The 25,645-nt window shown below is 41.5% G+C and overlaps 2 protein-coding genes and 1 long non-coding RNA gene across 6 annotated transcripts in view; 2 read left to right on the top strand and 1 right to left on the bottom strand.

The window, feature by feature from the left end:
- Nucleotides 1-10,699, top strand: part of LOC115264498 (syntaxin-4-like) — a 31,664-nt gene extending 20,965 nt beyond the window's left edge. For 2 of the 3 annotated variants that reach the window (XM_062844674.1, XM_062844673.1), the window contains 4 exons: nucleotides 9,731-9,827; nucleotides 9,895-10,146; nucleotides 10,214-10,287; nucleotides 10,343-10,699. In XM_062844674.1, coding sequence (XP_062700658.1) covers nucleotides 9,731-9,827; nucleotides 9,895-10,146; nucleotides 10,214-10,287; nucleotides 10,343-10,663 — 744 coding nt within the window. In that variant the 3' untranslated portion in view covers nucleotides 10,664-10,699. The remainder of the gene's footprint in view (nucleotides 1-9,730; nucleotides 9,828-9,894; nucleotides 10,147-10,213; nucleotides 10,288-10,342) is intronic. The other variant, XM_062844675.1, reaches the window with a different exon arrangement.
- On the bottom strand, nucleotides 427-3,348 carry LOC134284976 (uncharacterized). 2 transcript variants are annotated; one of them, XR_009996039.1, is made up of 4 exons: nucleotides 1,215-3,348; nucleotides 1,076-1,146; nucleotides 931-1,018; nucleotides 427-845 (listed from the first exon to the last, which is right to left on the bottom strand). It is a non-coding gene; the product is annotated as an uncharacterized LOC134284976 (long non-coding RNA). The 2 variants fall into 2 exon arrangements; XR_009996038.1 differs by having other exon boundaries at nucleotides 931-3,348.
- Nucleotides 10,700-10,719: 20 nt separating the features above from the next.
- On the top strand, nucleotides 10,720-17,913 carry LOC115264499 (syntaxin-1A-like). Its single transcript, XM_062844671.1, has 4 exons — nucleotides 10,720-11,039; nucleotides 11,101-11,193; nucleotides 11,256-11,610; nucleotides 11,809-17,913. The coding sequence occupies exons 1-4, from the start codon at nucleotides 11,007-11,009 to the stop codon at nucleotides 12,252-12,254; spliced, it is 927 nt and encodes a 308-aa protein (XP_062700655.1). The 5' UTR covers nucleotides 10,720-11,006; the 3' UTR covers nucleotides 12,255-17,913.
- Nucleotides 17,914-25,645: the final 7,732 nt, after the last annotated feature.

The raw sequence follows: 25,645 nt of genomic DNA, 5'->3' as shown, positions 1-25,645 counted from the left end.
GGATGGCCTTCCGCTCTTTGGGAAGTTCTTGAAGCTCCCACGTTCCTTTGGCCTCTTGATCTTCGATCCCCTGCCGCATAGCTTCTATCCATAGGTCCCGGTCTGGTCGCTTCAATGCCTCATTGTACGAAGTTGGATCGCTTATCTCATGGATCGAGTTGGTCTGTTGGGAAACGTTTTGGCGAGTATGTGTGCTATACGAAACGTAATCACTATACTTGCCTGGGTATCGGCGCTCCCGGCCGCTGCGCCTTGACTCATGTAACTCGTTAGCTCAGGGAATATGGGATTCTCAGGGTCGTGCTTGATAGGATCATGGGAACAGCGAGGCTTGAAGACTCCGTTATGAGTCCGGAACAAGGCGGAAAACACAAAATGGTGAAAAAGTCACTACCCAGGGCTGCGTTCTAAATGAATTAGCTAACATTGAGGCAATTTACATATTACAATAGTTTATTTAGTGGTGACGTCACACAATAGGGCTACTTGCATGCTAGTGGTTTTTCTTGATCCGGATCTTCATTGGTAGGCGCTCGGTAGCCGTTCGACTTTACCGGCGGCCATAGCTGATGTTGCTCACGGGAAACGCCAGGCGTTCCGGCGGATAGCGATGGCGGCAAACGCTGGCGGGACCGATGGATGGCAATGGCGACTCCTATCGGCGCGCTGGCGAACACAGATGGTCGTTGGTGGAATGGAACATCACCTCGCGACGGGACGCAGTTTCTTGTCACGAAACCCAGTTTCCGATCGTTGATTGGCATACACTTCCGGGAAAGTAGTTCCCGGGGATCTTCTGTCGGCGGTAGAGTAAAAATACAGAGAAAAAGGCCCAATTGACGGACCTAACCACACTTATTAGCACCTCATGACGTCACTATGCAAAGCCCTATAAATTGCCGTACTATAACAATAAACTTAAGAATTTACCTTTTTCTATATAGTTTCTTCACACTCACACACTTTTCAATTCTTCGTTGTGCTGTTTGTTCGTGTTTCGCTTTTAGCATAATAGTAACTGTAGAAAATAACAAATTAGCTTTAAGTTCTTTCTAACAACTTTCTAGTCACTAACCGTACTAATATTTGCATGATTTGTTCCGAATAACATTAAATGCACTAATCGTTACTAACAATTATTTCGACCTAAGACAAAAGAGACAACACTGAATAATAAAACTTTCACCATATTCAAATTTTAACAATTAACATACAAACTTTACAATCTACACACGCGCGCACTACAACTCTGTTCGAAGATCACGATCGAAAAAAAGAAACTCAGAGAGGAAGCTCTGAGCTTTTTATAGACGAGTCAAACCAAGATAAGTAAAAGGAAGGTAATCCAATATGTCAGATTCTACAATCCGCCATATTGGAAAACCGAAAGACAGCTGGCAAGTTTGTGTTTGATTTGTTTTCACTAATATGATGGCAAGCAAAAACTTTGGGCCTTAGCAACGTAGCAACCCCACAAAAACCATTCACGCTTAACTTACACAGCACTACAATCGGCCAAATTTCATGGCACGCATAGAGTGTGCAAGACTTACCCAAATTGAAAATCAGTTTGTCACCCACATAAGCGTATATTTTGCAATACTTTCGGCATGGCAATCTTGTTTGATTTCTAAATCACCTTGGTATACAAAAAAAAAAAGATATTTTACATAAATGTGAAGGCACGCCCAATTTTAAAATCTGGGTGAATGTTACTCATTTTATGTGTGCCATGGGAATATGCGAACATTGGTTCTCCGTGTTGAGAATGTTGTGGCCGATGCAGCGCAGCGACGCTTCTGTAGCGCTCTGCAGCATACACAAACTAGCCAGCTGTCACCTCCACCTCCCCGCACGCCCCGCATCCACTGACTGTTTATACGCTGTCACCTTCCTTAAAAACACCTTGAGTCAAACAATAGAGTTAATAAACTATAGAGGACGAATGTCGCTGGTGTTCCCTTTGTTCTCATTCGCAAACATGTCGGGTATCTATTGTGGAGAATGAAGTGAGGATTATAGAAAATGTTGCAGACTGGAATCGTTTTCAATTATGTCGCGATGCTTTCCCTCCGTGCGCTCAATCCTGATGAGCTTTTAGTTTGACAAGCAAGCGAAAGCTTTCTCGCGGTTTGCTTTCGAGTTTTGCGTGAACCGGTTCGAGTATGATGCGCACTCGACGATGACGGCGCTTCTCTGTATTAGTGTAGGCGAGTAGCTGCATGCTCAGGCAACCCGGGCAACACACAGAAGTATGAATGGTGTGACTGAAGTGTCGCACAGGGTGATAATGGTGTGTGTGCCATGTTACCTCGATGGGTTTGATTCTGAGTGCAGCTTTTCAGTTTGTGAACGGCTTTTGCGGCGAATGGTCACCACCTGTTGTGACGGCAAGTTATTGGTTTGTTTGTCGGAATTTATTTCGAGCGTCGGCTACCACATCTATCTGTCAAACTGCATACTTTTTCGCTTTGACACTTATATCCCTCCCTATCTCCGCCAGCAAGAGATGTAGCGGTGGCGTCGCTAGCGACATTCTTCCTCTATAGTTTATTAGCTCTATTAGTCAAACATACATTTAACATTTTCCATACAAATAACATGAAGTTACATTGTATGCACCTTTAATGCCGGAAATATGAACAAGCACCCTATTTTTGCTGGCTCCATCTGTGAGTGAACAACGATTGACCCAGTTATGTTTTGGCCTGACAGCTTAAACTGTTATGCATACGAGTATGTTGTCACCAAAACAGTGTGGAACATGAAAGAGGAGAAACGCTCTGACACTCATCAAGCCGCTGAGTGCAGCCATTGCTCCCTGATAGTGTTAGTGGGAGAAATATCTGAAAAGGGCGTGTTATTATGGCATGAATATTTTGGGATAATAAACGGGAAAAGGAATTTAAGGAAAATTTGATGGAAAATTGATCTTGTGGTGGAGCTACAAGTAGAATTTGGAACCGACGGTTACACTCATGCTCTGGGTTAGCTGGGTCTACATATTGCGGTGGGAGCACATTTTCGTCACTGTCGATATCGTCTTCGTCCGCGCTAACGAACTCGTCAGCTGAACTGCTCACAGATCCAGCTGCCAACGTATTCGCTCCTCCCGAAATCGGATCCAAGGTAATCATCTCCGGCTCGGTCGGATTGGTTTGTCCCTCTTCAATCTTCTCTGGAAATTCTATTGCTGTGTGCATTCAAAACGTAAATATCAAATGCGGGAGCACCAAATGTGGTAAGATTTTCTAACAAGTAACCCGATGTCAACGGGAGCTTTTGTATCCTTGGTTGGCGGTGATATTGACCATGGTTCGATGTGGGGTTACCATAGGTGCGGCAAAAGAAAACTAGTCGGCTCTTTCATTCCTATGGCGTTCTTATGTGAGTGACGTCAACTTTGCAAATTGTAAAGTTGACGTCACTCACATAAGAACGCCGTTGGAATGAAAGAGGCGACTAGTTTCCTTTACCCGCACCTATGGTAACGCACATCGACCATGGTTGCTAAGTTGCCCTTGGTAACACTGCTTACCGCGTTTGGAGCGCATTTAGCCAACGTTTGCATCTCTAACGCACACAGCAATATCTCGAAAAATTCTACTGCATCCGCCTGGGCTCCGAAATCGCTGCGTTCCTCGTTGACAATGATGACATCACGGCTAATGATGATCTTGTCTCTTTTCGGGTCGTACACCCGGAAGCCCTTGAATCTTCAGCGTATCCCATGAAAACGCACTTGATCGACATCGCATCCAACTTCCGTCGCTTCGGCTTCGGTTGGTGTACCGTTGCCGTTGCTCCGAATACCTTCAAATGGCCTGTCCATGCTTCCTCAGGGATAATTTCTGTTTCCAATGCTCGTGTTGGGCTGCGGTTGATGAGGTAAACCGCTGTGTTGACCGCCCCAGCCCAAAATCTCTTGGGTAGATTCGCGTCGTTCAACATGCTCCGTCATGTGCTCCGTACTCTGTCCAATATGGTGCGGTTCATCCGTTCCGCAATCCCATTTTATTCGGGAGTGTATGGGCACATCTTCTGATGTCGCACCCCATCCCGAGCCATGCTGGCCTTGAATCTAGAATTGACATACTCACGTCCGTTGTCGCCGCGAAGAATGTTCAGCTTCTTGTCCGTCTGACGTTTCGCCATAGCCTTGAACTCTTCATATGCCTCTAGTGCTTGATCTTTCATCTCCAACATGCACATCGCCACTCTTCTTGTCGCATCGTCGATGAAACTCATGAAGTATCGGCTGCCACCGATCGAGGGAACTTCAAACGGCCCACACAAATCCGTGTGCACCAACTCCAACTTATTTGTGGCTCGACTGTCACTACAGGGAAACGAATCTCGCGTGTGCTTTCCGTGGATACACGCAACACACTCCAAATCCTCCGAGCTCTTGAACTAGATTCCATCCGCCAACTTTTGGATCTTCTTCAAACCTTGCTTGTTAAGGTGCCCCAGTCGCCTGTGCCACGTTGTCATGTCGGTGACTGTGTACGCCTTGTTGACTTTCCGTCGGTTGAGACGATACAAACCTCCTTCCGCAACGCCCGAATCGAACACTTCTCCGTCCTGAGTTAGCAATTGACACCCTTCCTTGGTGAACAGCACCTTGAAGTCCTTGTCACAAATTTTACCCACAGATAGCAGATTGGCCGCCAAATCTGGTACCTCCAGCACATCTTGTACGGCAACGTCACCTTCAACGCTTTCCAAATGGACGGTTCCTTTCGCCTTCGAGCACATGCTACCGTTGTTCGCCGTCCCGTTTTTTTGAAACGCCAATTCCCGCTTGTCCTCAAAACCCGTTCCCACACGCGCCATGTGGGTGGTTGCTCCGGAGTCGAAGTACCATTCTTCCTGCTGTACATCACCAATCGCAAAAACTGCACACATTGCGCGCCCCTTGCCTTGTAGCGCTTCGAAGATCCAGGCTTGTCCGGACAATTTGCAGCGTAATGGCCAGGGTTATTTGAAGCAGCAATCGTCCTTACCCTTGCTCGAACCGCCGCCCCTACGGCGTTTTTTGGTGTTGCTCGCCGCTGTAGAACGCACCTTTATTGTTGCTGCTTCTTGGTTCTTGCTTTGGCATCACATCCTGGAGGATCTTCGACTTGACTGCATCGGCCGATAAAGCTTGGCCCGATGCTTCCATTCCCATTACCATGGGAGCATAGTACTTCGGCAGCCCCATCAGCAGTAACGATGGCATCCATTCGTCGCTTACGGCAAAATTCATCTTCGCCAGTTTGTGACTGGTCGTAACCATGGCATCCACGTACGCTTCGGATGTTTGAAAATTTTCCAACCGAATCGAAGTAAGCTGATGCAGCAAACTGATCCGCCCGATCCGCCGGTAGACTCCGTCATCTTGAAAGGCTTTCTTGAGCTTCTGGTCCCAAGCTTCCCTTGCGTCCTTCGCGGTCATCACCAAGCTGTAGTTAGTCTTCTCCAAGCTAAGACAGGTGTTGGCCAACGCCCGCTGCTTCGTGTCTTCATCCACGATTTCGCCTTGCCGTGGCTCCTTCCCGGATCAGGGTCAACTTCATCGAGAACGTCCACGCCACGTAGTTCTCTCTTCCTTTGAGCTTCTCCAACGTGAAGGCAACACTGCTTCCGGCGGTCCGCGCGACCCGGCGATCCCGATCTCGTTCCGCTTCCAGCTTCGCTTGATCCCGATCTCGTTCCGCTTCCAGCTTCTATGCCTTCTAGATTCACCATCATGGAAAGAGCTTCACTACTTCTTCAGAAAATCTTCCGTTAAAATAAAACTGCTTGAAAATCTTCTGACAATGCCACGTTTCGCTGGGCTCATAACCCATCGAAATTGAAAGACGTCTTGATAGGTTGAGTAACGATAGTGGATAAAAAAATCTCCATACAAACTTTAAATGCCTTTTAAAAATACTTCCCGGGCACCAAAAATGATGAAATTTTGGATTTCGACTTATTTTTCAACGGACACACTCAGATTTTTTTACAGTATTCGGTAATTTTTTACCGAATTCTCAACAGCTGAACATTCGGTAATCCGTAATCCGGTAATCGAAACGGGTACCGAACATCCGGTAAAATACATTTATGCAATTCAGTATTATAATTTTCATTTTATATAACTCATTTCAGTGTCATAATGGTCAACTTTTCGTGACTGGTTCATTATGCAACTGAAATGAGATGCATTATGAAAAATAGTTGCATAATGTTCATTATGCAACTCATTTGGGTTGCATAATGAACATTATGCAACTCAAATGAGTTGTATAATGAAAAAAACATTGCATAAAATTTTGTATTCAACTCGTTGCAAAACTCGATTTTTTCAGCACTTTTCGTATTTATCCAACTCGGCAAGCCTCGTTGGATAAATGTACGACTCGTGCTGAAAAAATCATCTTTTTGCAACTCGTTGCATAAATAACTATTTCGAATGCTGTCAAAGATTACCGAATTTCTCCGGTAATTTGCGTTTCAAAATTACCGTAGGATTTCGGTGATTCATTGTTTACTATTTGATATTTTACAGATTTTCGGTATTTGTAAAAATGAAAGGTGCAGTCTAGAGGGTTTGAATATTTTTATTCGCCTTATTTTCCGATACATTTTAATACTTTTATGAACAAATTTCGTCGCTTTTATTCATCTCGTCTCGGCATTAATTTATAGCGTGAATGCGAAGCAAGTCGCCATTCTGTTCCACCTCATAGACACCTGAAAAAGCTGGAACAAAATGTTGGTTGTTTAATTGGGGGAAGGCCAGAGAAAATACATGAATGAATACTTACTTTACTTCAGCAAATACGTTGCGTCGCTTATTGTGATAACAAATCTCAAGTGACGAGATTTTTAGATTATAAAATTTTTCAGAAAACACTAATCCGGGATCTGAATGGGAATTCCAACTCTCACCAGTTTGACATTTCGCTGAGGTTGCTGGCAACTTTACGGAACTTCGGTAAAGTGAGGTGTGATTTACAAGCTTTTCGGTAGTGTTTCTTACAGTATACGGTAATTTTTCAATTTTACCGTACGTACTGTAGATTATTTGACAGAAGATGCTGTCAAAGTATCAAATTACAAACTAATCGGTAATAACCTTACCGAACTTTTGTAAAATGACTCTCCATTACCGAAAAACGGTGTTTTTTACGCATTACCGAATTTTTCCAGCAAAATAATTACCGAACAACAAAAATGAATCTGAGTGTGGAGAATCCGATTATGAGATAATCTGGATACCCCTAAAGAACCCAATTGCATGACGTTTTCTTCCAGCGAAGTCTTACGCGCTACAGTAAATCGCGTAAATTCCACACTTACACAGCAAGAAATTCGTCAACAATAATTTAAAACATACATATTATCAGTAAAATGCTCTATTTGCATGACAACAATCCACTCACACAACTAACGGATGACCGATGTCTAGTTATCAGCTGGTTATCAGGATTGCTATCTGTCCGGCGTCTGCTATCATGTTTCTTTGTCGCTGTATCTGGCACTGGGTCTTCAGTGCGGAAACCCAAAGGCGCAAATAATATTTTGGGGTTTGCGCGCAATATCCCTGAAGCATTCTGATAGCCCCTTAAACTCCTCCACTTACTTACTTGATACTTGATGGGCTACAACTCGTAGCGGTGAGTCTACGCCGAATGAAGTATTCGCCTCCACTGGTCTCGGTCCTGGGCCAATCGCTTCCAGTCACCCTGAATGTTTAGAGCCATCAGGTCCTCCTCAACTGGAAAAAGCCAACGTGTGCGTGGCCTACCACGAAGCCGACGGCCCCTTCCTGGTTCTCTGCTGAATATGGTTTTAGCTTGTCGTTCCTCCGGCATACGAGCTACGTGCTCAGCCCCCCGCAGCCTGCCGTGTTTTATTCGCTTCACTATATCCAACTCTTTATATACTTGGTTCATGCGACGCCGCCAGATGCCGTCCTCCAGTTTACCGCCGAGTATTGTTCGTAGTAAAGACACTCTAGGCAAAGACACGAAATGTTCCAATTGGAATTCCAAATTTACTGTCAATGTCATTCCAATCGAGCAGGAGACCTGTCAATCGCGCTTTAAATGCATTGCTCGCCGTCGTCATCGTGATGACGTAGGAAACATCATCATCAGTAATAATCATCACATTTCGTGTCTTTGCTTAGAGTGCTTCTTTCAACATCCATGGCCGTACAAAGCGACCGGCAGAATAAGAGTCTTATACAACGCGAGTTTTGTCTTCGTTTGCAGCCTACGGGACTTCAGCTGGTTTCGCAGACCGAAAAAGGCCCGATTCGCAGCCGCAATCCGCATTTTCACCTCGCGGGTAACATCATTATCGCACGTTCCTAGAGTACCAAGATAAACAAATTCGTCCACAACATCAAACTTTTCACCACCTAGCACCAATTCGGCACCACTACCACGGCCGGACCGACGTTGACCACCAGCAATCATGTACTTGGTCTTTGTGGTGTTAATCGTTAGTCCAATCCTCGCAGTGTCCCTTTTAAAAGGTATGAACGCCTCTTCGACGGCCCGACGGTCGATCCCGATGATGTCGATATCGTCCGCGAAGCCCAGGAGCATATGCGACCTCGTGACAATGGTTCCGCTCCTTTGCACACCAGCTCTCCTTATCGCTCCTTCCAGCGCTATGTTGAACAGTAAGTTCGAAAGAGCATCACCCTGCTTCAGTCCGTCTAAGGTTACGAACGATGACGAAATTTCATCCGCAACCCGTACACTTGATTTCGAACCGTCAAGCGTCGCACGAATCAGTCTAATCAGCTTCGCCGGAAAACCATGTTCGATAATAATCTGCCATAACTCGTTTCTCTTCACTGAATCGTACGCCGCCTTGAAATCAATAGACAGATGATGGGTCTGCAAGTTGTACTCCCGAAATTTATCGAGAATCTGACGCAGGGTGAACATCTGATCCGTCGTTGATCGGCCCTCACGAAAACCCGCCTGATATTCGTCGACGAAGGACTCCTCAATCAGCCTCAGCCTATTAAACAGAATTCCGGGCAAAATTTTGTACGCTGAATTGAGAAGCGTTATACCTCTGTAATTCGCGCACTCCAGTCGATGCCCTTTTTTGTATAGAGGGCAAATGTGACCATCCAACCAACTCCTGCACTAAAAACCCGTTAAACTCTTGAAACCTCCTTGAAAGCATCCAGAAATTCCAGAAGCCACTTGAAACGACCCTGAACCCCCCGAAACTTCCTTGAAGGCTCCCTAAAACCTAATTAAACTCCCGTAGACCACTCCGAAAATCCAGGAAGCCTCTACGAAACCACCCGTAACACCTTCAAATGCATTGAAGCCCCTCGGAAACTACACTGGAACTCATTTGAAAGCTCAAGCCCTCTTACTCCTAAATTCCATGAAATGCCCTGAATCGCCCTGAATCGCCTTGAAACGCCCTAAAACCCATCAGAAACCTATATTCTGGGTACACTGCGTACACACTGTTTGAAACTCCTCTGAAACATCCCTGAACCACGTGGAAGCCTTCTGAAAGTCCCATGATACTTTGGAATGAAAATCGGATATATTTGTCGGTGCCACGCGGAACTGTATCACGCAATACTCAGCCTTTGCCGAGTCGACGAAAAAAAAAATATCAGATCAGAATAAATCATTTGGGTTTCAAAGGGTTAAGATATTTAATTCAACAATAATCATTGATCATTTAAAAAGCCTTTTAAAACCGTTTTCAGTTTTCAGAACTAACAGAATGGATCCGCACGATACGGACCAACATAGAGGAAATGCGCAGCGCCATCTCGACGCCATCTTTCCACTACAATGACAAAGGTGCGAAATTCTCCTGAAGGTATGCCTTCGATCCCACCGAAAACCATACATTCTAAACCAATTCCAGTGATCCGCGAAAAGGTCGAGCGCAAGATGGACCATAGTCTGGGCCTGTGCAAACAGATCTACGCCGCCATCAAGCGGCTCCAGGAGGAACTGGAAGAAGAGGAACGGCGGGGGAGTGTCCTGTTCCGGATCAAGCACACCCAGTTTCTGGTGATCAAGGACGACTACCTGAATGCGTACCGGGAGCACGAGGAGTTCGTCAACTACTACGAGAACAAGGTGGTCAATCTGATGAAGATGGAAGCGAAAGCAAGTCCGTTGGTATTACGGGGGTTCAGAGCTATGTTCAGGACTAACTTAGGGATTTTTCGCCTTTTCAGTGAGCTACAACATTACGGACGATGAAGCGGCAGAGATGCTTGCCAGCAATCAGATGTCTCCGTTCGTGGGGAATGTAAGGTTTTTGGGTAATTTGAAGAACCGTCAATGAATGGGGATTTTCTTTGCAGATTCTGGAGGAAACGGAACGGGAGCGGCAGAAACTTCGGGACATTATGGAGCGGCACTCGCAGTTGGTCGAACTGGAGAAGTCCCTGGTCGAGATTCGGGATCTTTTCGTGCGGATATCAACGCTGGTCATGGAACAGGGCAGTCTGGTGCAGGTGATCGAGTACTACGCGCAGCAGGCTTCGCTGAACACCGATCACGGAGCGCACCAGCTCGAGAAGGCCCGCGAGTACAAACTGAAGGCCCTGAAGAAGAAGACCTGGTTGCTGATGTGGGCCGTGATAATTCTGGGCGTTCTGGTGCTCTTGATGATAATATTTTAGGTTAGGTTTAGGACTGAGTAAAAGTGTTCAATAGAATGGTTCGCCTACGGGTAGACTAAGCGTTATTGAGAGAAATTCCGCCTACATGTAGACTCACAAATTGAATTAGCGATCGCAAAGCCGTGTCCAGCATACTCGCTGCCAAACCCACACACGATATGATCGCTAGTCATTAGCATCAATTAGGAAATTGTGCAAAACATGTTACAACCATGGCTCCGCTTTGCGACTTTGGCCCAGTTTGTAGTTGGAAGTGAGCTTGTGAAGAGTGAGTCTAGATGATTGGGAAATCTGTAAAGAATAAGCCCTAAAGTGATGCGAAGGTTTGGAATATGATCGAACAATGGTCAAGGATCGACTCCAAGAGCTGTTAGAGGTCCAGCAAGTGTTCTTTCGTTTCCAATCACCACTTTACAAGCTACAATGTCTCTTTCTAGAAAAGCAAATTCGTAGAGGAATACAAATACGTTCTGGAGCATGATTTCCGGACGAGGTACAACCAGGATCTGATTCTGGAGGATCTTGATCAAGTAAGAATGCATTACAGAGGCGCAGTTTTCAGGTCATAAGCAGTGATCTTTCAAATCAGTAGTTCTCGGAAATCGCCGGCTGGATCCGTCAGCTACACCGGAACATTACGGACATTGAGGTGAACATCTTTTGCGAAGGGTGGACCAAAGCGTACCAGAAGCTACGGGAGAATGCCAACCTGTGCTATCGAATCTACGGAGCTGTCAAGCGATTGCCTGGGGAACTGGATGGCAAGAAGAAGGCTGTTTCAAGTCGGGAATGTGGAGCGGATGGTGACGGTGAGGAAGACGATCTGGTGAATCGGGTGCGAAGTGTTCAGTTCGAAAGCATTAAGACTGCCTACACAAAGGCGTATTGGAAGTACGACGCGGTGGTACGGCGGTATGAGGATACCGTCAGGCGGAGTAGTTTGGTTGGTATGTTGGGGGTGACAGAACTGTAGAGCTGTAACAAAGTTGGAAGATATGCGCTGCAATACCGTTTCTTTGTTAGAATGAGTTCCGAATGAGTTCCTTACAGTGATCCATGGATAATTTCAGGGTACTCATTCGGCACTCAACGCATCAATGATGTTTGTCACAATCCCCACTCACATCTCATTCTACCCCTTTCAGTACCCATCCCAAATGAGTGCCCCTCGACTGACGCAACGGATCCTCTTCTATCTGCAATCCAGCACCGACGACTATCCCACTGTGACCAGCTGCTTCGCTCAAAGTCCCTGGAGGAAGCCTACAGCACCCTGGATGCCATCGAGGAGCGTCACAAGGATCTCCTAGCGTTGGAACGGTCACTCATCGAGATGCGTGACCTGTTCGTTCTGTTCACGACGCTGGTGATGGAGCATGGTAGCATACTGAATTTGGCAGAGACTAATGTCCAGGCTGCCTCGTGGTATGTGGCCAACGCGGTAGTCCAGCTGAAGACGGCTCGCGAATATCAGTGGCGGGCGACCAAGCGGAAGTGTCTCTGCTTCAGCGGGACTGGGTTTTTGGTGGTAATCTTGGTGATTCTGGTGGGGGTTGTGGTTTGCATAGCGGTTAAAAAATTAGTATTCTGAGCTGTTTTATTTATTTTTTTGAGAAAGAAATTCGAGTAGAGTACAGTTCTTGTAATTGATCTTAACTATACATGAAATTGCTAAATCAAACCCGTGCAGCGCCTTTAAATGTACTTGATTGATATACAATCTACTATCAAAACATGTACGTAGAAATGCTTTGAAATATATATTTATAGCGCACAAGCCGTGAAATAAACACATTTTTGAATGAATCACAAAAGAAAAGAAGCGACTGCTACAAAATGAACAAATTTGGGTACGATTGGTTACGTCTTCGCGCTTCGAAATTTGTAAAGGATATAAAAAAACATACTTTTTAACTTTTCTCTCATGATGAACGTAATTTTTACCCAAACTATGTAACCGATGATGATTGAATGTACCGAAAAACTTTGTCGAAGACCGTAAAGCGATCCGATAATTGTGCCAAAAACTACTTATTCACCTTCTATCGGTACAATATGGCCCAGAGAATCGCTTTGAACTATTAAAGTACTGTATTTCTGCTTTATAAAGATAATTGATACTTTTGTATATAAGAGTATTGTGATGTATTATGGTTAAGGCCTGTACTCGAAAAAAATGCACCACAGAAAATAGTGTATAACTTTTTATTGAACGCATCCAAACAGCTGTTTTTTTTTAAACAGTTACTGTATAGTATGTGTAGATGATTCCATGGAAATTTCATAAAAATCGTTAAAGTATTGGCGAAGATATCTCAGACGCAAAGAATGAGATTTTTCAAATGTTGTGCAAACGAAGATTAAAAAAAGAATTCCTTTTTGTTTCTCTTTTAGCTCTAGAGCCGAAAATACTCAACCGTTTTCGATGAAATTTTTTCTGTAAGTAAAGTATGTACATGGAAACATTTTGAGGTAATTTCATTCAATTTGATCGGACCTATAAAAAGTTGTGGTCGTATATGTGGCCAAATGTCGCAATACCCGAGCAAAGTCGAATAACAGCCCCATTACAAAATGATAACTAGTGCTCGCTCCAGAACTCATTTAACACTTTTGTGTTATTACCTTGATAATTCATGTTACCATACCTGTCAAACTCTAAGCATCATCATCGACAAAAACATCGGGAGTTAGTTATCAATGACCGAGAAAATATCTCTCTGATAACAAAACAAGTTTTCAATCAGATCAATCTAATTGATATACAGAAGTTGTTATCAGGATGCCCCTCATGATAACATAATGAGATATTTTGATGATATCATGGGTATAATTGGTTGTTATCATGTTTGTTATGTTGCCTGTTTATTCAGCCAAACTGAGAACAAATTTAGTTAATAATTTTTGATATCAGATAACACAGTATGTTATCCGTTTATTATGAAACTTTGCTCGGGTAATCAAACATGTTTTTTTTTATTGTGACATTCAAAGTGTTCTAACTTTGAAAGTATTCATCCAAAATGGCTAAAAATTTGACTGAGAACAGTTTAATATAATAGTTTAACGCTGTCAAATTTTGATAAGAATCGGGGCAGTATGGACAGTTCTACAGTCGAAGCAGTGCACACGGACCTTATCATTGTTAAAAAATGCCTAAATTTTCTCTGACGCGGTTTGAGTTTTGATTTCTAGAATTAAAAGTGCCGAACCGATTTTGATGATATTTTTACCACTTAATATTTATTAGGTTGGGAACCTATTTATTTATTTATTTATTCTCATTTATTCAGTAACATAAGACATACGTCTTTTAAATCGTTACAATTGTTTCATTTAGATAGAAAAAGTGCCACTGTTTTGAATTCATTTTAATTAACTAATATTTATACAATTACAATACATAATTTAATTAAAGTGTTCGATACATTTCCTCTTAAAAACTGCCCCCGATGATATAAGAGTTAATTCATTTGGCAAAGTATTCCAATAAGAAACACCTCGTACAAAAAAGCTTTTACTATATTTAGCAGTATAGTGTCTATGAATGACGAATTTTTTTGATCTTTACACAAGCGTTTAAAGCAATTTTTAATCTATTGAAAGCAATGCACAATGGGAAAAAATAGGTATAAAACGCGAATAAATTCAATATCTCTGCTCGGAGTGGATGGATTCGAATGAATTTTTGATACAAACTGTAAAAATCTCTATAGTTTCAGATAAGGTGGGTGTCATTCACCGCACGATGCTGGAAATCAGTGTATCGGACCCGTTTTACCCCACTCTCTCTCTTTCACTTTTTTGGAAAAATCTGAAGTGCAAAATAAGTGGTTTATTTAATTCGTGTTTGTGTTAAAACTTCCGTAGTATCGAATGGAGCTGGTTTGGCTCACCGCACGGCGTTAAACATTGAAATATCTTCAAATAACCCCGATATTCCCTATTTCTTTGAATTTTCACATGCATCTCTGCCCGGAATGGAACGCAATTGATAAGAGCAGGACCAACCTTATGTCAAATTCCCGATACTATGGAAGTTTTTACACAAACACGAGTCAAATAAGGCATTTATTTTGCACGCCAGTCGGGAATAGATGAGGATTTTCTCAAAAAGGTGTGTGAGAGAGATCGGGGTAAAACGAGCTCAATACACTGATTTCCAGCATCGTGCGGCGAATGACACCCACCTTATCTGAAACAATAGGGATTTTTACAGTTTGTGTCAAAAATTCAGTCGAATCCATCCACTCCGAGCAGAGACATTGAATTTATTCGCGTTTTATACCTATTTTTTCCCACTGTGCAATGGTAGAGATCTGCATGATCAAGAAGTCGCATGCCAAGAAGTGAGGTAATATGAGACTTTTAAATAGGCTAAGCTTCATTTCTGTTGACAAAAAATAAGTTTGCAATTGCAAAGATCTTAATTTTCCATATACTTTACCGCATTGCTGTTGTACAAAAGGATCCCAATCTAAACTGGATTGAATTGTGTAACCTAAGCTGGTCGCCGATTGAACATATTCAATTACATTGCCGTTTATTACAATTACTGGCTTAGAGACGTTGGTATTGTTGGTAGTTATGAACAAAGCGTGAGTTTTATTTACGTTCAATCTTAAAGTGTGTTTCATGGTCCAATTAAACACATTTTTTAAATCTTCATTGATATTATTTGTTATATTTGCCGCATCAGAACTTGAAAACTCATAGTACAGCTGCACATCATCTGCAAAAATCTCTATCTTGCAATATTTAAGAACATTTGGCAAATCGTTAACATATAGCGAGAATAATATTGGGCCCAGGATTGATCCCTGCGGTACACCAGATGAAACAGAAGTTAGTTCAGAGTACTCGTTATTAACATGCACAGCTTGAAAACGATTTGATAAATACGGCTTCATCAAGAGTACGGCATCACATGAAAAACCAAAGTTATGTTGAAGTTTTCTACATAAGATACCATGCGAGATCGTGTCAAATGCCTTAGAAAAATCTAGTAGCATCAATATGGCAGAATTACCTTTGTCAAGCATTATTCCGATATCGTCAACCACTTTGAGCATCACTGTTTTTGTGCTGTGCTTAGGCCTGTATCCAGACTGATGCGGACTCAATAAGTTGTTTTCGTTAATGTAGAAACACATCTGATTTTTAAAAGTTTTTCAAACACTTTGGATAGTCCAGGCAATATACTTATTGGGCGCAAATTTTCCAATGAGTTTTCCTTCGACTTTTTCTTTATTGGCAAGATTTTAGCATTTTTCCAAGATTTAGGAAATGTATTGGTCATGATAATCGAATTGAAAATATGGGTTACAGGTTTAATAATTAGTTTAATAATTTAATAATTAACAACAGTTTTAAAAACTTTAGGTTGAACAAGAAAGAAATGTATCGTGAACACTACCCCCTCGAAAAATAACATAATATTCATACTAATAATTTTACAAGTGGCGCAAGAAAAACAAAGAAAATTAGAGTAATCAACGTAAAGGCAGTATTTCGATACAGTACAATGACTTGTAGAAAACCTATGGTGCAGCAATAGATGAACGTCCTTCAATCCCAACAGCAAAAACAGCAGCAGGCAGCAACAGGCAACAACAGCAGCAACAACGGTAGCGAACGGTGTAGATTTAACTTTCAGAAGTGGAATCATAGGATAAGTTGATGGGATTGGAAGGATACAGATAAGCATAATTTGGAAAGGTATCAACGTTACGTTGGCATTAGAGTGACTGGAAGGGAGAGTGGCGTCAATGTCAAAATTGGAACAACGATCATCTGTACATAATCCATACAAATTCCTGTTCCAAACAAGCAGGAGACCTGTCAAAATTGGAACATGACGCCACTCTCCCTTCCAGTCACTCTAGTTGGCATATTTGACTTTCAGGAAGGAGTCATAGGAGTGCCGGAGAGGATTGGAAGGATTTAGAGTAACATTTTTGGAAAGGTAAATTGATGTTTTTCATCCTGACCAGGAATTTTCCCAGCGAAGCCTCGGAAGTCACAGCCATCGGTTGATGATAGCTTCACGAAGACGATTCCGTTCCGAGAGAACACACAGTGGAAGATTCCATGTTTTTTTTTTAATTTGACAGCCATCGATCGCAGTTTCCTCTCTTCGGGTCCCAGGTCCTCGTTGTCAAAAATACGGCTACTGCTCGAAAAACCGATGCTAGTCAGCGAAAGGTTGCAAGCTCGCAAGTAACGGGAGAAAAACTCATCTCACTGAGTGCGAATCGCAAATCGTAGAATAATAGCAGTCGGTCGATTAACAGTTGTGGTCCTTCTCGATAGTCGGTGAGCAACAGCTACATGAATGTAGTCGTCGTATGAGTAACCCAGAGCACGGCACCAAGCATAGTAGTATGTAGCGAGATTCTCTCCTCTCGAATAAGGCACCCCAGTTATGATGAGATTGTTTTGACGACGAAATCTCTCCATGGATCTCCTGACAAATTCCGAATGGTTGTCGATCACTGCTCTCAGTGTGTTAGCGGCCTGGACATTCTCTACTCTCATCTTCTTGATATCCGCAGCAACGTTTGAACAAAAAAGAGCCCATCTGCAATTTGACAGTAGCTTCGATAGACTCCACATCTACCTGTGTGCGTTGTTGTATATCACCCAGCCTTGACTGTAGCAAAGCTGCTAACTCCGAGATTGCCATATCACTCGGATGACTATTGTGAAGATGCTCGTAAGTTGGCATAGTATGCACGAACACTCTGATTCGAATCAAGCACTTCGAAAACTACTCGAAAAATGGCGTGGTTTCACAAGATGATAACTTCATGCACAGATTAATCGGTTTTGTAGAGTTTATTGATGGTGAAAACAGATATATGACACCAGCACTGCGAATGTTTTTACAACCACTGCATGATGTAACGTTGACAAAGATTTATTCACGTTGATTACAAGTGATTTCAGAAGAAATTGCGCCACCACTCTAACTCTACGTGCACTTCATTCTATCGCAGCGACTTCCCTTAACCTACAGTCAAGTTTTCAGACGTTTTTACAAACTAACAGTTAAGTTATAGCCGAAACCATTTTTTTACAGTGGTGCACAACATTGTGTATCTCATTTTTTGCGTCTGAGATATCTTTGGCAATGCTTTACACCGATTTTTATGAAATTTTCATGGCATCATCACTATACGGTAACTGTTCAAAAAATCAGCTGTTTGGATGCGTTCAATCAAACGTTATACACTTTTTTCAGTGGTGCATTTTTTTCGAGTACAGGCCTTATCAAACGAGCAAGCATCAAATATAACAATTTTTCAAAAACTTCTTCATTTTAAAAGATGAAGAAGTTGCGATGTTCAGGAAAATTGTGTATTTTAGTATGCTCAACAACTTTGTAAAGAATACAAAAAACGTGAAAAATCTTGGAAAATTTCAAGATTTGTACTGTTATAAATAAAAAATAAGTTAAAATCACTTGGATTTTTTTTATTATAGCTTCTTGCTTCAGGTTCCCATATGAATCAGTCTAATATTGGTCAAGTCGATTAGAGTACACACGATTACTTTCAAGTGGAAATGAATCCAAGATTTAAAATTTTTGCTACTTTCAAGAGCTTTCAAGACATCTACTTCGTCGAGGGTGGCCTCTTCGTTGCTTGGCACATATCTAGTATAGTTTGAATTGATCATCGAATCAACTGGTTCCGTTGGGCTATAACAGTACATAGTGTCATCTAAATTGCTTGAGGCAATAAAGTGTTGTGCAATGGTGTCCGGCTTTTTAGCATCAGAATTTCGTCCGTGTTAATTTTTGCATCTCGCTGTATGGTTCTGGCTTAAGGATTTTTTTAGATGTCAGAAAAAAAGACGGAGCCCGAGGAAATCCGATGCGGTAAGCGCACGGGTATTCAGCATGACCAACGGTGACAGGTTCGATTCCCGGTCGGTCCAAGAACTTTTATTTAGTAAAGTAAGTTTCCTTGACTTCCTTGGGCATAGAGTATCTTCGTGTGGTATGATATACACATGCAAAATGGTCCTTGGCAGAGGAAGCTCTCAATTAATAACTGTGGAAGTGCTCATAGAACACAGCTAAGTAGAAGGTTTTGTCCCAGTTGGGACGGTACGCCAAGAAGAAGAAGAAGAAGATTTCCATACAAAATAATCATGTTAGTGGTCAAAATCTCTGTTTCTAGCGATTGGATTGTGATGGAAATTTGGCTGCAACCATAAAATAAGAAGAATTTTGGCTATAGTATTATAAATCATCATCCATACAATCGTTTACATATACTTTTCAGATTCAAATAAGTATAAAGACACTATTTCCAAAAAGGGTCTTTATACTTATTTAAATCTGAAAATTCTATGTAAACGTTTGCATGATTTTAAAATAGTCAAAATGCTAGCTATTTTAAGGTTGCAGCCAAAATTCTATCACAATCGAATAGCTAGAAACAGAGATTTTGATCCCTAAACATGATTATTTTGTATGGAAATCGGCTCTGTCTTTATACTTATTTCTAACAGTGTATAAATTCTTAAAGCCAAGAAATTTGCTCCAGGGATTACACCAGGAATTCCTCCCGGGATATCTTCAAAAATTTATTCAGGGGTTTCTTCAGAAATTTCAGAAATCCTTCCATTATCTTTTCCAGGGATGCACCCTAGAATTTCTCCAGGGATGCCTTCAGGAATAACTGCAGATTTTTTTTAATTCCTTGAAGGATTTGAGTGATTTGTATTGGAATATTTCAAGATAATTTAATAGATAGAAGTTCATCCACGGATTTGCTCAGGAATCCATCCATGAATTCTTTCAAGAATACCTCCCGCAGCTCCTGAAAAGTACATAATTTCTTCAGAAATTCGTACTGTGATTCTTTCAGGAATATATCCTGAGATCATTTTTTTTCTCCAAGAAATCCTTCAAGAAGTTTTCCATGGATTTCTTCAGGAACTTCCTCAGAGATTCCTCTAGGAGTTTTTCCAGAAATGTTTTGAGAGAGTTCCTTTAAAAGTGCTTCACTACCTTTCCACGCATAGTTGTCACATGTTACCTTTTAGCGATTTTGACTTTTTTTTGCATCATGCGCTCTATTTATACGTATATTTTCATATAACATCATAAATTAACATTCTTCGTTCGAGGACTCAATGAAAAGCAATTCAAGTCAAATTGTCCCACAACTGAAATTCTACGCATAACAGTCCCACTATAGAATGTGTACGCAAAATCGATGCATTAGATATTTTCAGTTACTTATTTCATTTAATATTTCAATCCTGCATAGTGAATCCTCTTCTTTTATGTTGGCATTATGTTCCAGCTGGAACAGAACTTGCTTTGCACTTGAATGAAAACTGTGGCTTTTTCACAACTATCAGTTTCAATCTAACCCTCTAATACCCACATTTTTTATTTTGACCTAAATATCATTTTTCGTCATTTAAAATCGATTTTAACATGTTTTGGAAGGTGATATTTTTTAATTCGCAATTTTGTGAATTTTGGTTTTTGATTTTTCTAATTTTTATTTTTGAACATCCCTACACTTTTATATTTTTCCTGGAAACCTATATTTGGGATATTGATTTTTCAAGGCGAAAACATTTTGATTTTTTATGATTATTGCTAAAATATATTTTTTTTTCAGAAAAAAATATTGTCCGTATAATTTTAAGGAAAGTAATGTTAAAGTGTATTCAACTCCCCTAAACTCTGTTACTATAATAAAATGATTGATGAACAAATTTAAATAAAGGGTGTACGGAATCAAATTGCGTCACGGAATATAGTGTATAACTTTTGATTGCGTGCATCAAAATAGCTGATTTTTTAACCACTAACAGTATATTGTGTGACCATAAAAATTTCAAAAGAATCGGCGAAGTATTGACGGAGATACCTCCGACGCGAGAAAATTAGATTTTAGGAGTCCTGTGCAAACAAAGAGTTACGAAAAAATATATTTGTTAGAGATCTATCTCTAGGGACAGAAAAACTAAACCGATTGCAATGATTTTTTTCTGTAGGCGGATTACGTATGTACGAAAATCGTTTGAAAGTTTCATTTGATTTGATCTAACCATTAAAAAGTTGTGGTCGTATATGTGTCCATAAATCGCAATACGTAAACCGATTTAACTGTATTGAGACATTCAACGTTTGTAACCGTTTGGTTCCAATATTTACTTGCTGGCTCCACCGCAAGTCCATTTCTTTCCCTTTTCCCCTACAATACAGGAACGTGCACACTCACTGGATGCAAAACACGAGTGAGTGCGTGTTCCGCCTTCACACCCTACCAAGTGACAGACAGTTCGAGCAGTTTGAGCTCGGGCAAAAGACCGGACAGCCCTGTTGTCGTTGTGTTCACTCACAGAGGGCACCACATGTACAACAGGGTGGACAAACATAAACGCATAAGAAAAGAGCATAACCGTTAAAACGCAACATTATGCTAAATCGCGTAATAAAAAGGGAACCGGGACGGGGGACAATTCTCTTTGTGCCGTGATCCTCGAAAGAATTAGTAGTGCGCGCGTGTGTAATTGTCTAATGTCGAATTCGTTTTTGATTCAGTTCCAACCTGGGTTGGAACTGGATGAGATCACAGTTTCAACCCCAACCCGACTTCGGTTTCGCTTGTACTAAAGTTTGTTTGACGTTTGTTTGTTTACACATTTTCCGCCAATCCAGTTCCAACCCAGGTTCAAAAACGAATTCGACATAATATAGAGGATCAGTGTCGTTAAAGTTGTAAAAATGTTAAAAATTGTTATAACGAAAATATAGTAGTTCCGAGTGATTGTTAAAATGTTAGTTTGTTAAAAGAACAAAGTATGAGACAAACAAGTACGAAAACGACAAATAAGAACGAAAAACGAACAAACAAGTTAAAAGTTAGCAGAAAAAGGTTCGTGTCAATGGGCCTTTTTCTTTTATCCTTTTTCTTGAGAGTGGTTCCGGTGCTGTGCCTTCCGGACGAGTGAGCCCTGTGAACGAGAGACCGTTATAATTCCCGGACGAGTGAGCAGTGACTCCGGCAGCAAGATGGCCGGATTGAGCCTGTAGATCAATGGCCTGCCCGTCCACAGCTGTGCGGCGTTCTCGGTTCGCCATTGCGAATCCCCGAGCTACCACTCCAAGCCATCGCCATCTTCCGTATAACCGTAAGTTAAACCAGCCATCTTCAACAAGTTCAGGCCGAGTCGGCCAACCATAGCCAAAACCCACCTCACGGGTGGCGAAACTGCCGAAAATTCCGACCACGACAAGTGTTTGTAGCTCCGCATGCATGCCCTGTACCCAAGAGAGTGACGTCACAAATAAATTTGTAAAAGCTAGCTTCAGTGTAGCTAATTATTGAAAAGAGCCTCCCAGAGTAATTAGGCCTTTCACCAAGTTCTCGTTGTGTGTCGTCTTCCGGGTTCATAAAGGAACCGTTCAAGCCTCGTTCCTTCTAGGATCATTGTTGTGCTTAGTAAGCCCCCCCCCCCTTTCAGCTTCTTGTTTGCCTGCCCTTCGTATCGGTGTCCTCTGTGAGCAGAGCTCCCGCGTAATCTGCTCCTGCTCGGATTGATAATCCAGATCTTGTGTATGGGTGTGATAGTAATGTCCTTAAACGACCCTGTAGAATCCAATCCCCGATGCCGTGAGCTAGCGAGTTACACGTTTTCTAACTTCCAAAGAGTTTTCAGCCAAAATGGCTCAAAATTTTAATGTAAACATTTTACTGTTTAGTCCTAAACTATTTTTTTTTATATTTTTTTTATCTTTATTAACGAGATTTTTAGCCCGGGGCTAGTTCATCTCGGGACCCACACTTTACTTCCCTTCCGAAGGAAGAACCCACATTTTGTGAGTTTGTCGGGAGTGGGATTCGATCCCAGGTCCTCGGCGTGATAGTCAAGTGTTCTAACCATTACACCAGATCCGCTCCACCAAAAAAAAAAAACTATTATAGGCTGTCAAATTATATCAAGAATCGGAGCAATATTGACAGTTCTACAGTCAATATAGTGCACACGAACCTTAAAATTGTTAAAAAGGACCTAAAATTTGCTCTGAAGCGGTGTATGTTTTGAATTCTTTGAATTTTTGCAGTCTGGTAATTTCAGGCAAGTTTTTCAACCGGAAATCAATCAAAAAATACATTAGCTTTCATGTAGTTTTTTTTTCACAGACATGTTTTTTGATGATTTTTTTTTAAATCGGGTTTAAACGTTTTTTTTTTTGTGTTAATTAGTGCAAAATTCCTATATACATTTGGCGCGATTTTCGTATATTTTATGTAAAAAGCCAATGCATATCTTGTTTTTCTCAACAGATTTCCTCGACATATTTTATATTTTAGTATTTTTTATTATTATAATTCAAAAAACGGGCATTAAATTTGACTGCACACGTGTTTTAAATGCTGGGCATAAAATTGACTGAGTTATAGTGAAAAACAGACGAATATAGAAGCCACCGCCCAAGTGGCGCGATACCCTAGTTCTATATTTTATGATTCAAGAGATAGTTTTAAAAAGAAAAAAAAAAGTTACGATGATATCAAATGTGATTTTTTAATGACTTTTTATTCGTTGATTTCTCGCAAAAACTTTGTTCTGAACACTTTTAGAGCAGCCAATATTCAACTTTTTTTTTCCAAAGACATCAAAGGTCTATGTCTTCAAGGTAAAAAATTATGCAGGGTTTTCTTCTATTTCTGACCACTGAATACCTCAGAATAGTAGAATGTAAACAGCTAGTAGAGTTTCTGTTGGATCCATTTTGGAAATAAAAAAGTAAACAACATCCTTATAACTCAAAACCAGAACTTCGAAGAGAATGCGCTTGTGGCTCGTTTTTAGTCTTGGCAACCTGACAAGATTGCCTTGAGATTATTTCTAAATAAGTTTCGTTTTTGAGTTATAGTTGTCATAGTTGTTCACTTTCTAAAAAAACACAATTTTTAGGTGTCACCCTAGCTTTGTTTTTTTTTAAATAATATCTCTTGAATCATAAGAGATGAAACTATAGTTCCTTCGGAAAAGTTATTTCGAATCAAGTCCTTTTCTACTTTTGTTTCCAGTAAGGCTTTGGATCGCCAATCCGGAGACGGCGGGTTCGATTCCCGTTCCGGTCAGGAAGTTTTCTCGACTGCCCTGGGTATAGTGCATCATTGTGCTTGCTTTGCAATATATACAAATTCATGCAATGGCAGGTGTTCGCGCCCGCCGCGGGTTGTTCTTCGGACACTTGCAAGAAATTCACTTCTACGAATGGAAACACTACATTTATTTAACGCGAACACCAAACTGATTTATTACAGTAGCGAAAACAAGAGGAGATGTTTCCTCCGCGGCGATTTATTTAGACTGATTTACAAACAGCTGTTTTTCCTATTCGCCTTGACGGAACTCTTTGAGAGAATTGCTCTGTGCGTGAAAACATTTTTTTTTAACATGGGAAAGGATAGGAGCTGCATTTTCAAATGCTTCTAAAATATTTTAGGGACTTCAGATTGAAAAAAGAGTTAATGTTTTGCAATATACTTTCAATTAGCTACACTATAACTGGTTTTAGACAAAATGTTTTTAAATCACAATGTTATGTCTATAATATAGCGTATCAAAATCTCATTCGATAACATTAAGAACGTTTTGCTTAAAAAAATTTCTATAAAGAATTAGAAGCATTTGAAAATGCAGCTCCTATCCTTTCCCATGTTAAAAAAAATTGTTTTCACGCACAGCGCAATTCTCTCAGAGAGCCTCCGTCAAGGCGAATTCTGCCTACTGCTGATCGCTTATGTATTACACAGCTGGCTCGATCAGCCAGCTGAGTATATAAAGAGAAGAGCGAACCAGTTGGAGAGTAACACATTTTTCTAAACTAGAAGTAGGGATGCTCAAGAAATCTAACTGTCGAACTATCTGATCTCTCGCTTCTACATATGCCGGCCGCCTTGGAATCTCTGATTACAATTGACTATCCTCTTCTAACACATGTGCCTTTGGCGAACAATACAATTTTAGTTTGTTTTGATCTGATGGATCGTAACCAATGTGCTATGTACAATTCGGTGTGTGGTATATAAAAACAATTTCATATTATATAGCTGGAGCCGACTCGGTGCAGGATTGATCGTCGCACTGCTGACCTAGTTTCTGTAGCTGGGTTGATTGTAAACACTTGACCTACATTCGCGATGTTGTTTTGGTTCGTAGATGAGCGTCGACGACTGATGACGATTTTACTCTGAATCTTGCAAGTCGGGTGCGAAATACCTAAGTGATTTCTCTACTGAATCGGGACGAATGGACAACAGGCTGATGCTGGTACTGGTGCTGCTGATCGGACGTGGAGGACGGAGTGGATTTCGGCATAATCGACGACGTTGGACGGATAATTCATCGATGCTGAAGAATTTTAGTGGGCTGCCATCGGGTAAGTAAAGTTGGACGCCGATCGGACCGGGTTGTCTGCTGCTGGACGAAGGTCAAGTCGCTGAAAAATATGAAAGGGTGCTTTTTTACCTTTATAATCATAAATTCAAGCGACTTGCCTGAACGGAGGCCAATTTGGCCTCCGTGTGCGCCGGGTGGCACAGATGGATCCTTTCCGCATCGGGATGATCGGTTGTTGATGGACAAGTTGATCGATAAACGAATTCTTCTTTCAGGTTCTGCTTCTGTTTTCTCGTTAGACGTTTGGCGAATTGCCGGCGATGGCCGTGAGATGTGCTGACTGGAGTACTTTGAAGGAAACAAGCGATACTGACTGGACTGCGACGACGGAATACCGCCCAGGACAGCAGGAATTCTGTCGATACGGATGGTTATCGAACTGCGGCGACGGATTGTTGTGCTCAGACGGCAGTATGCCGTCGGATCTTGTGATTGTTGATGGAGATTGCGAAATACAAATGCTGAAAGAAATGAGAGGGTGCTTTTTCATCTTGATAATCACATTAACGAATGACTTCCCTGAAACGGAGG

Source organism: Aedes albopictus, chromosome 1 (genome assembly GCF_035046485.1).
Source record: "Aedes albopictus strain Foshan chromosome 1, AalbF5, whole genome shotgun sequence".
Lineage (NCBI taxonomy): Eukaryota > Metazoa > Arthropoda > Insecta > Diptera > Culicidae > Aedes > Aedes albopictus.
This window is presented reverse-complemented; position numbering and strand designations above follow the sequence as displayed.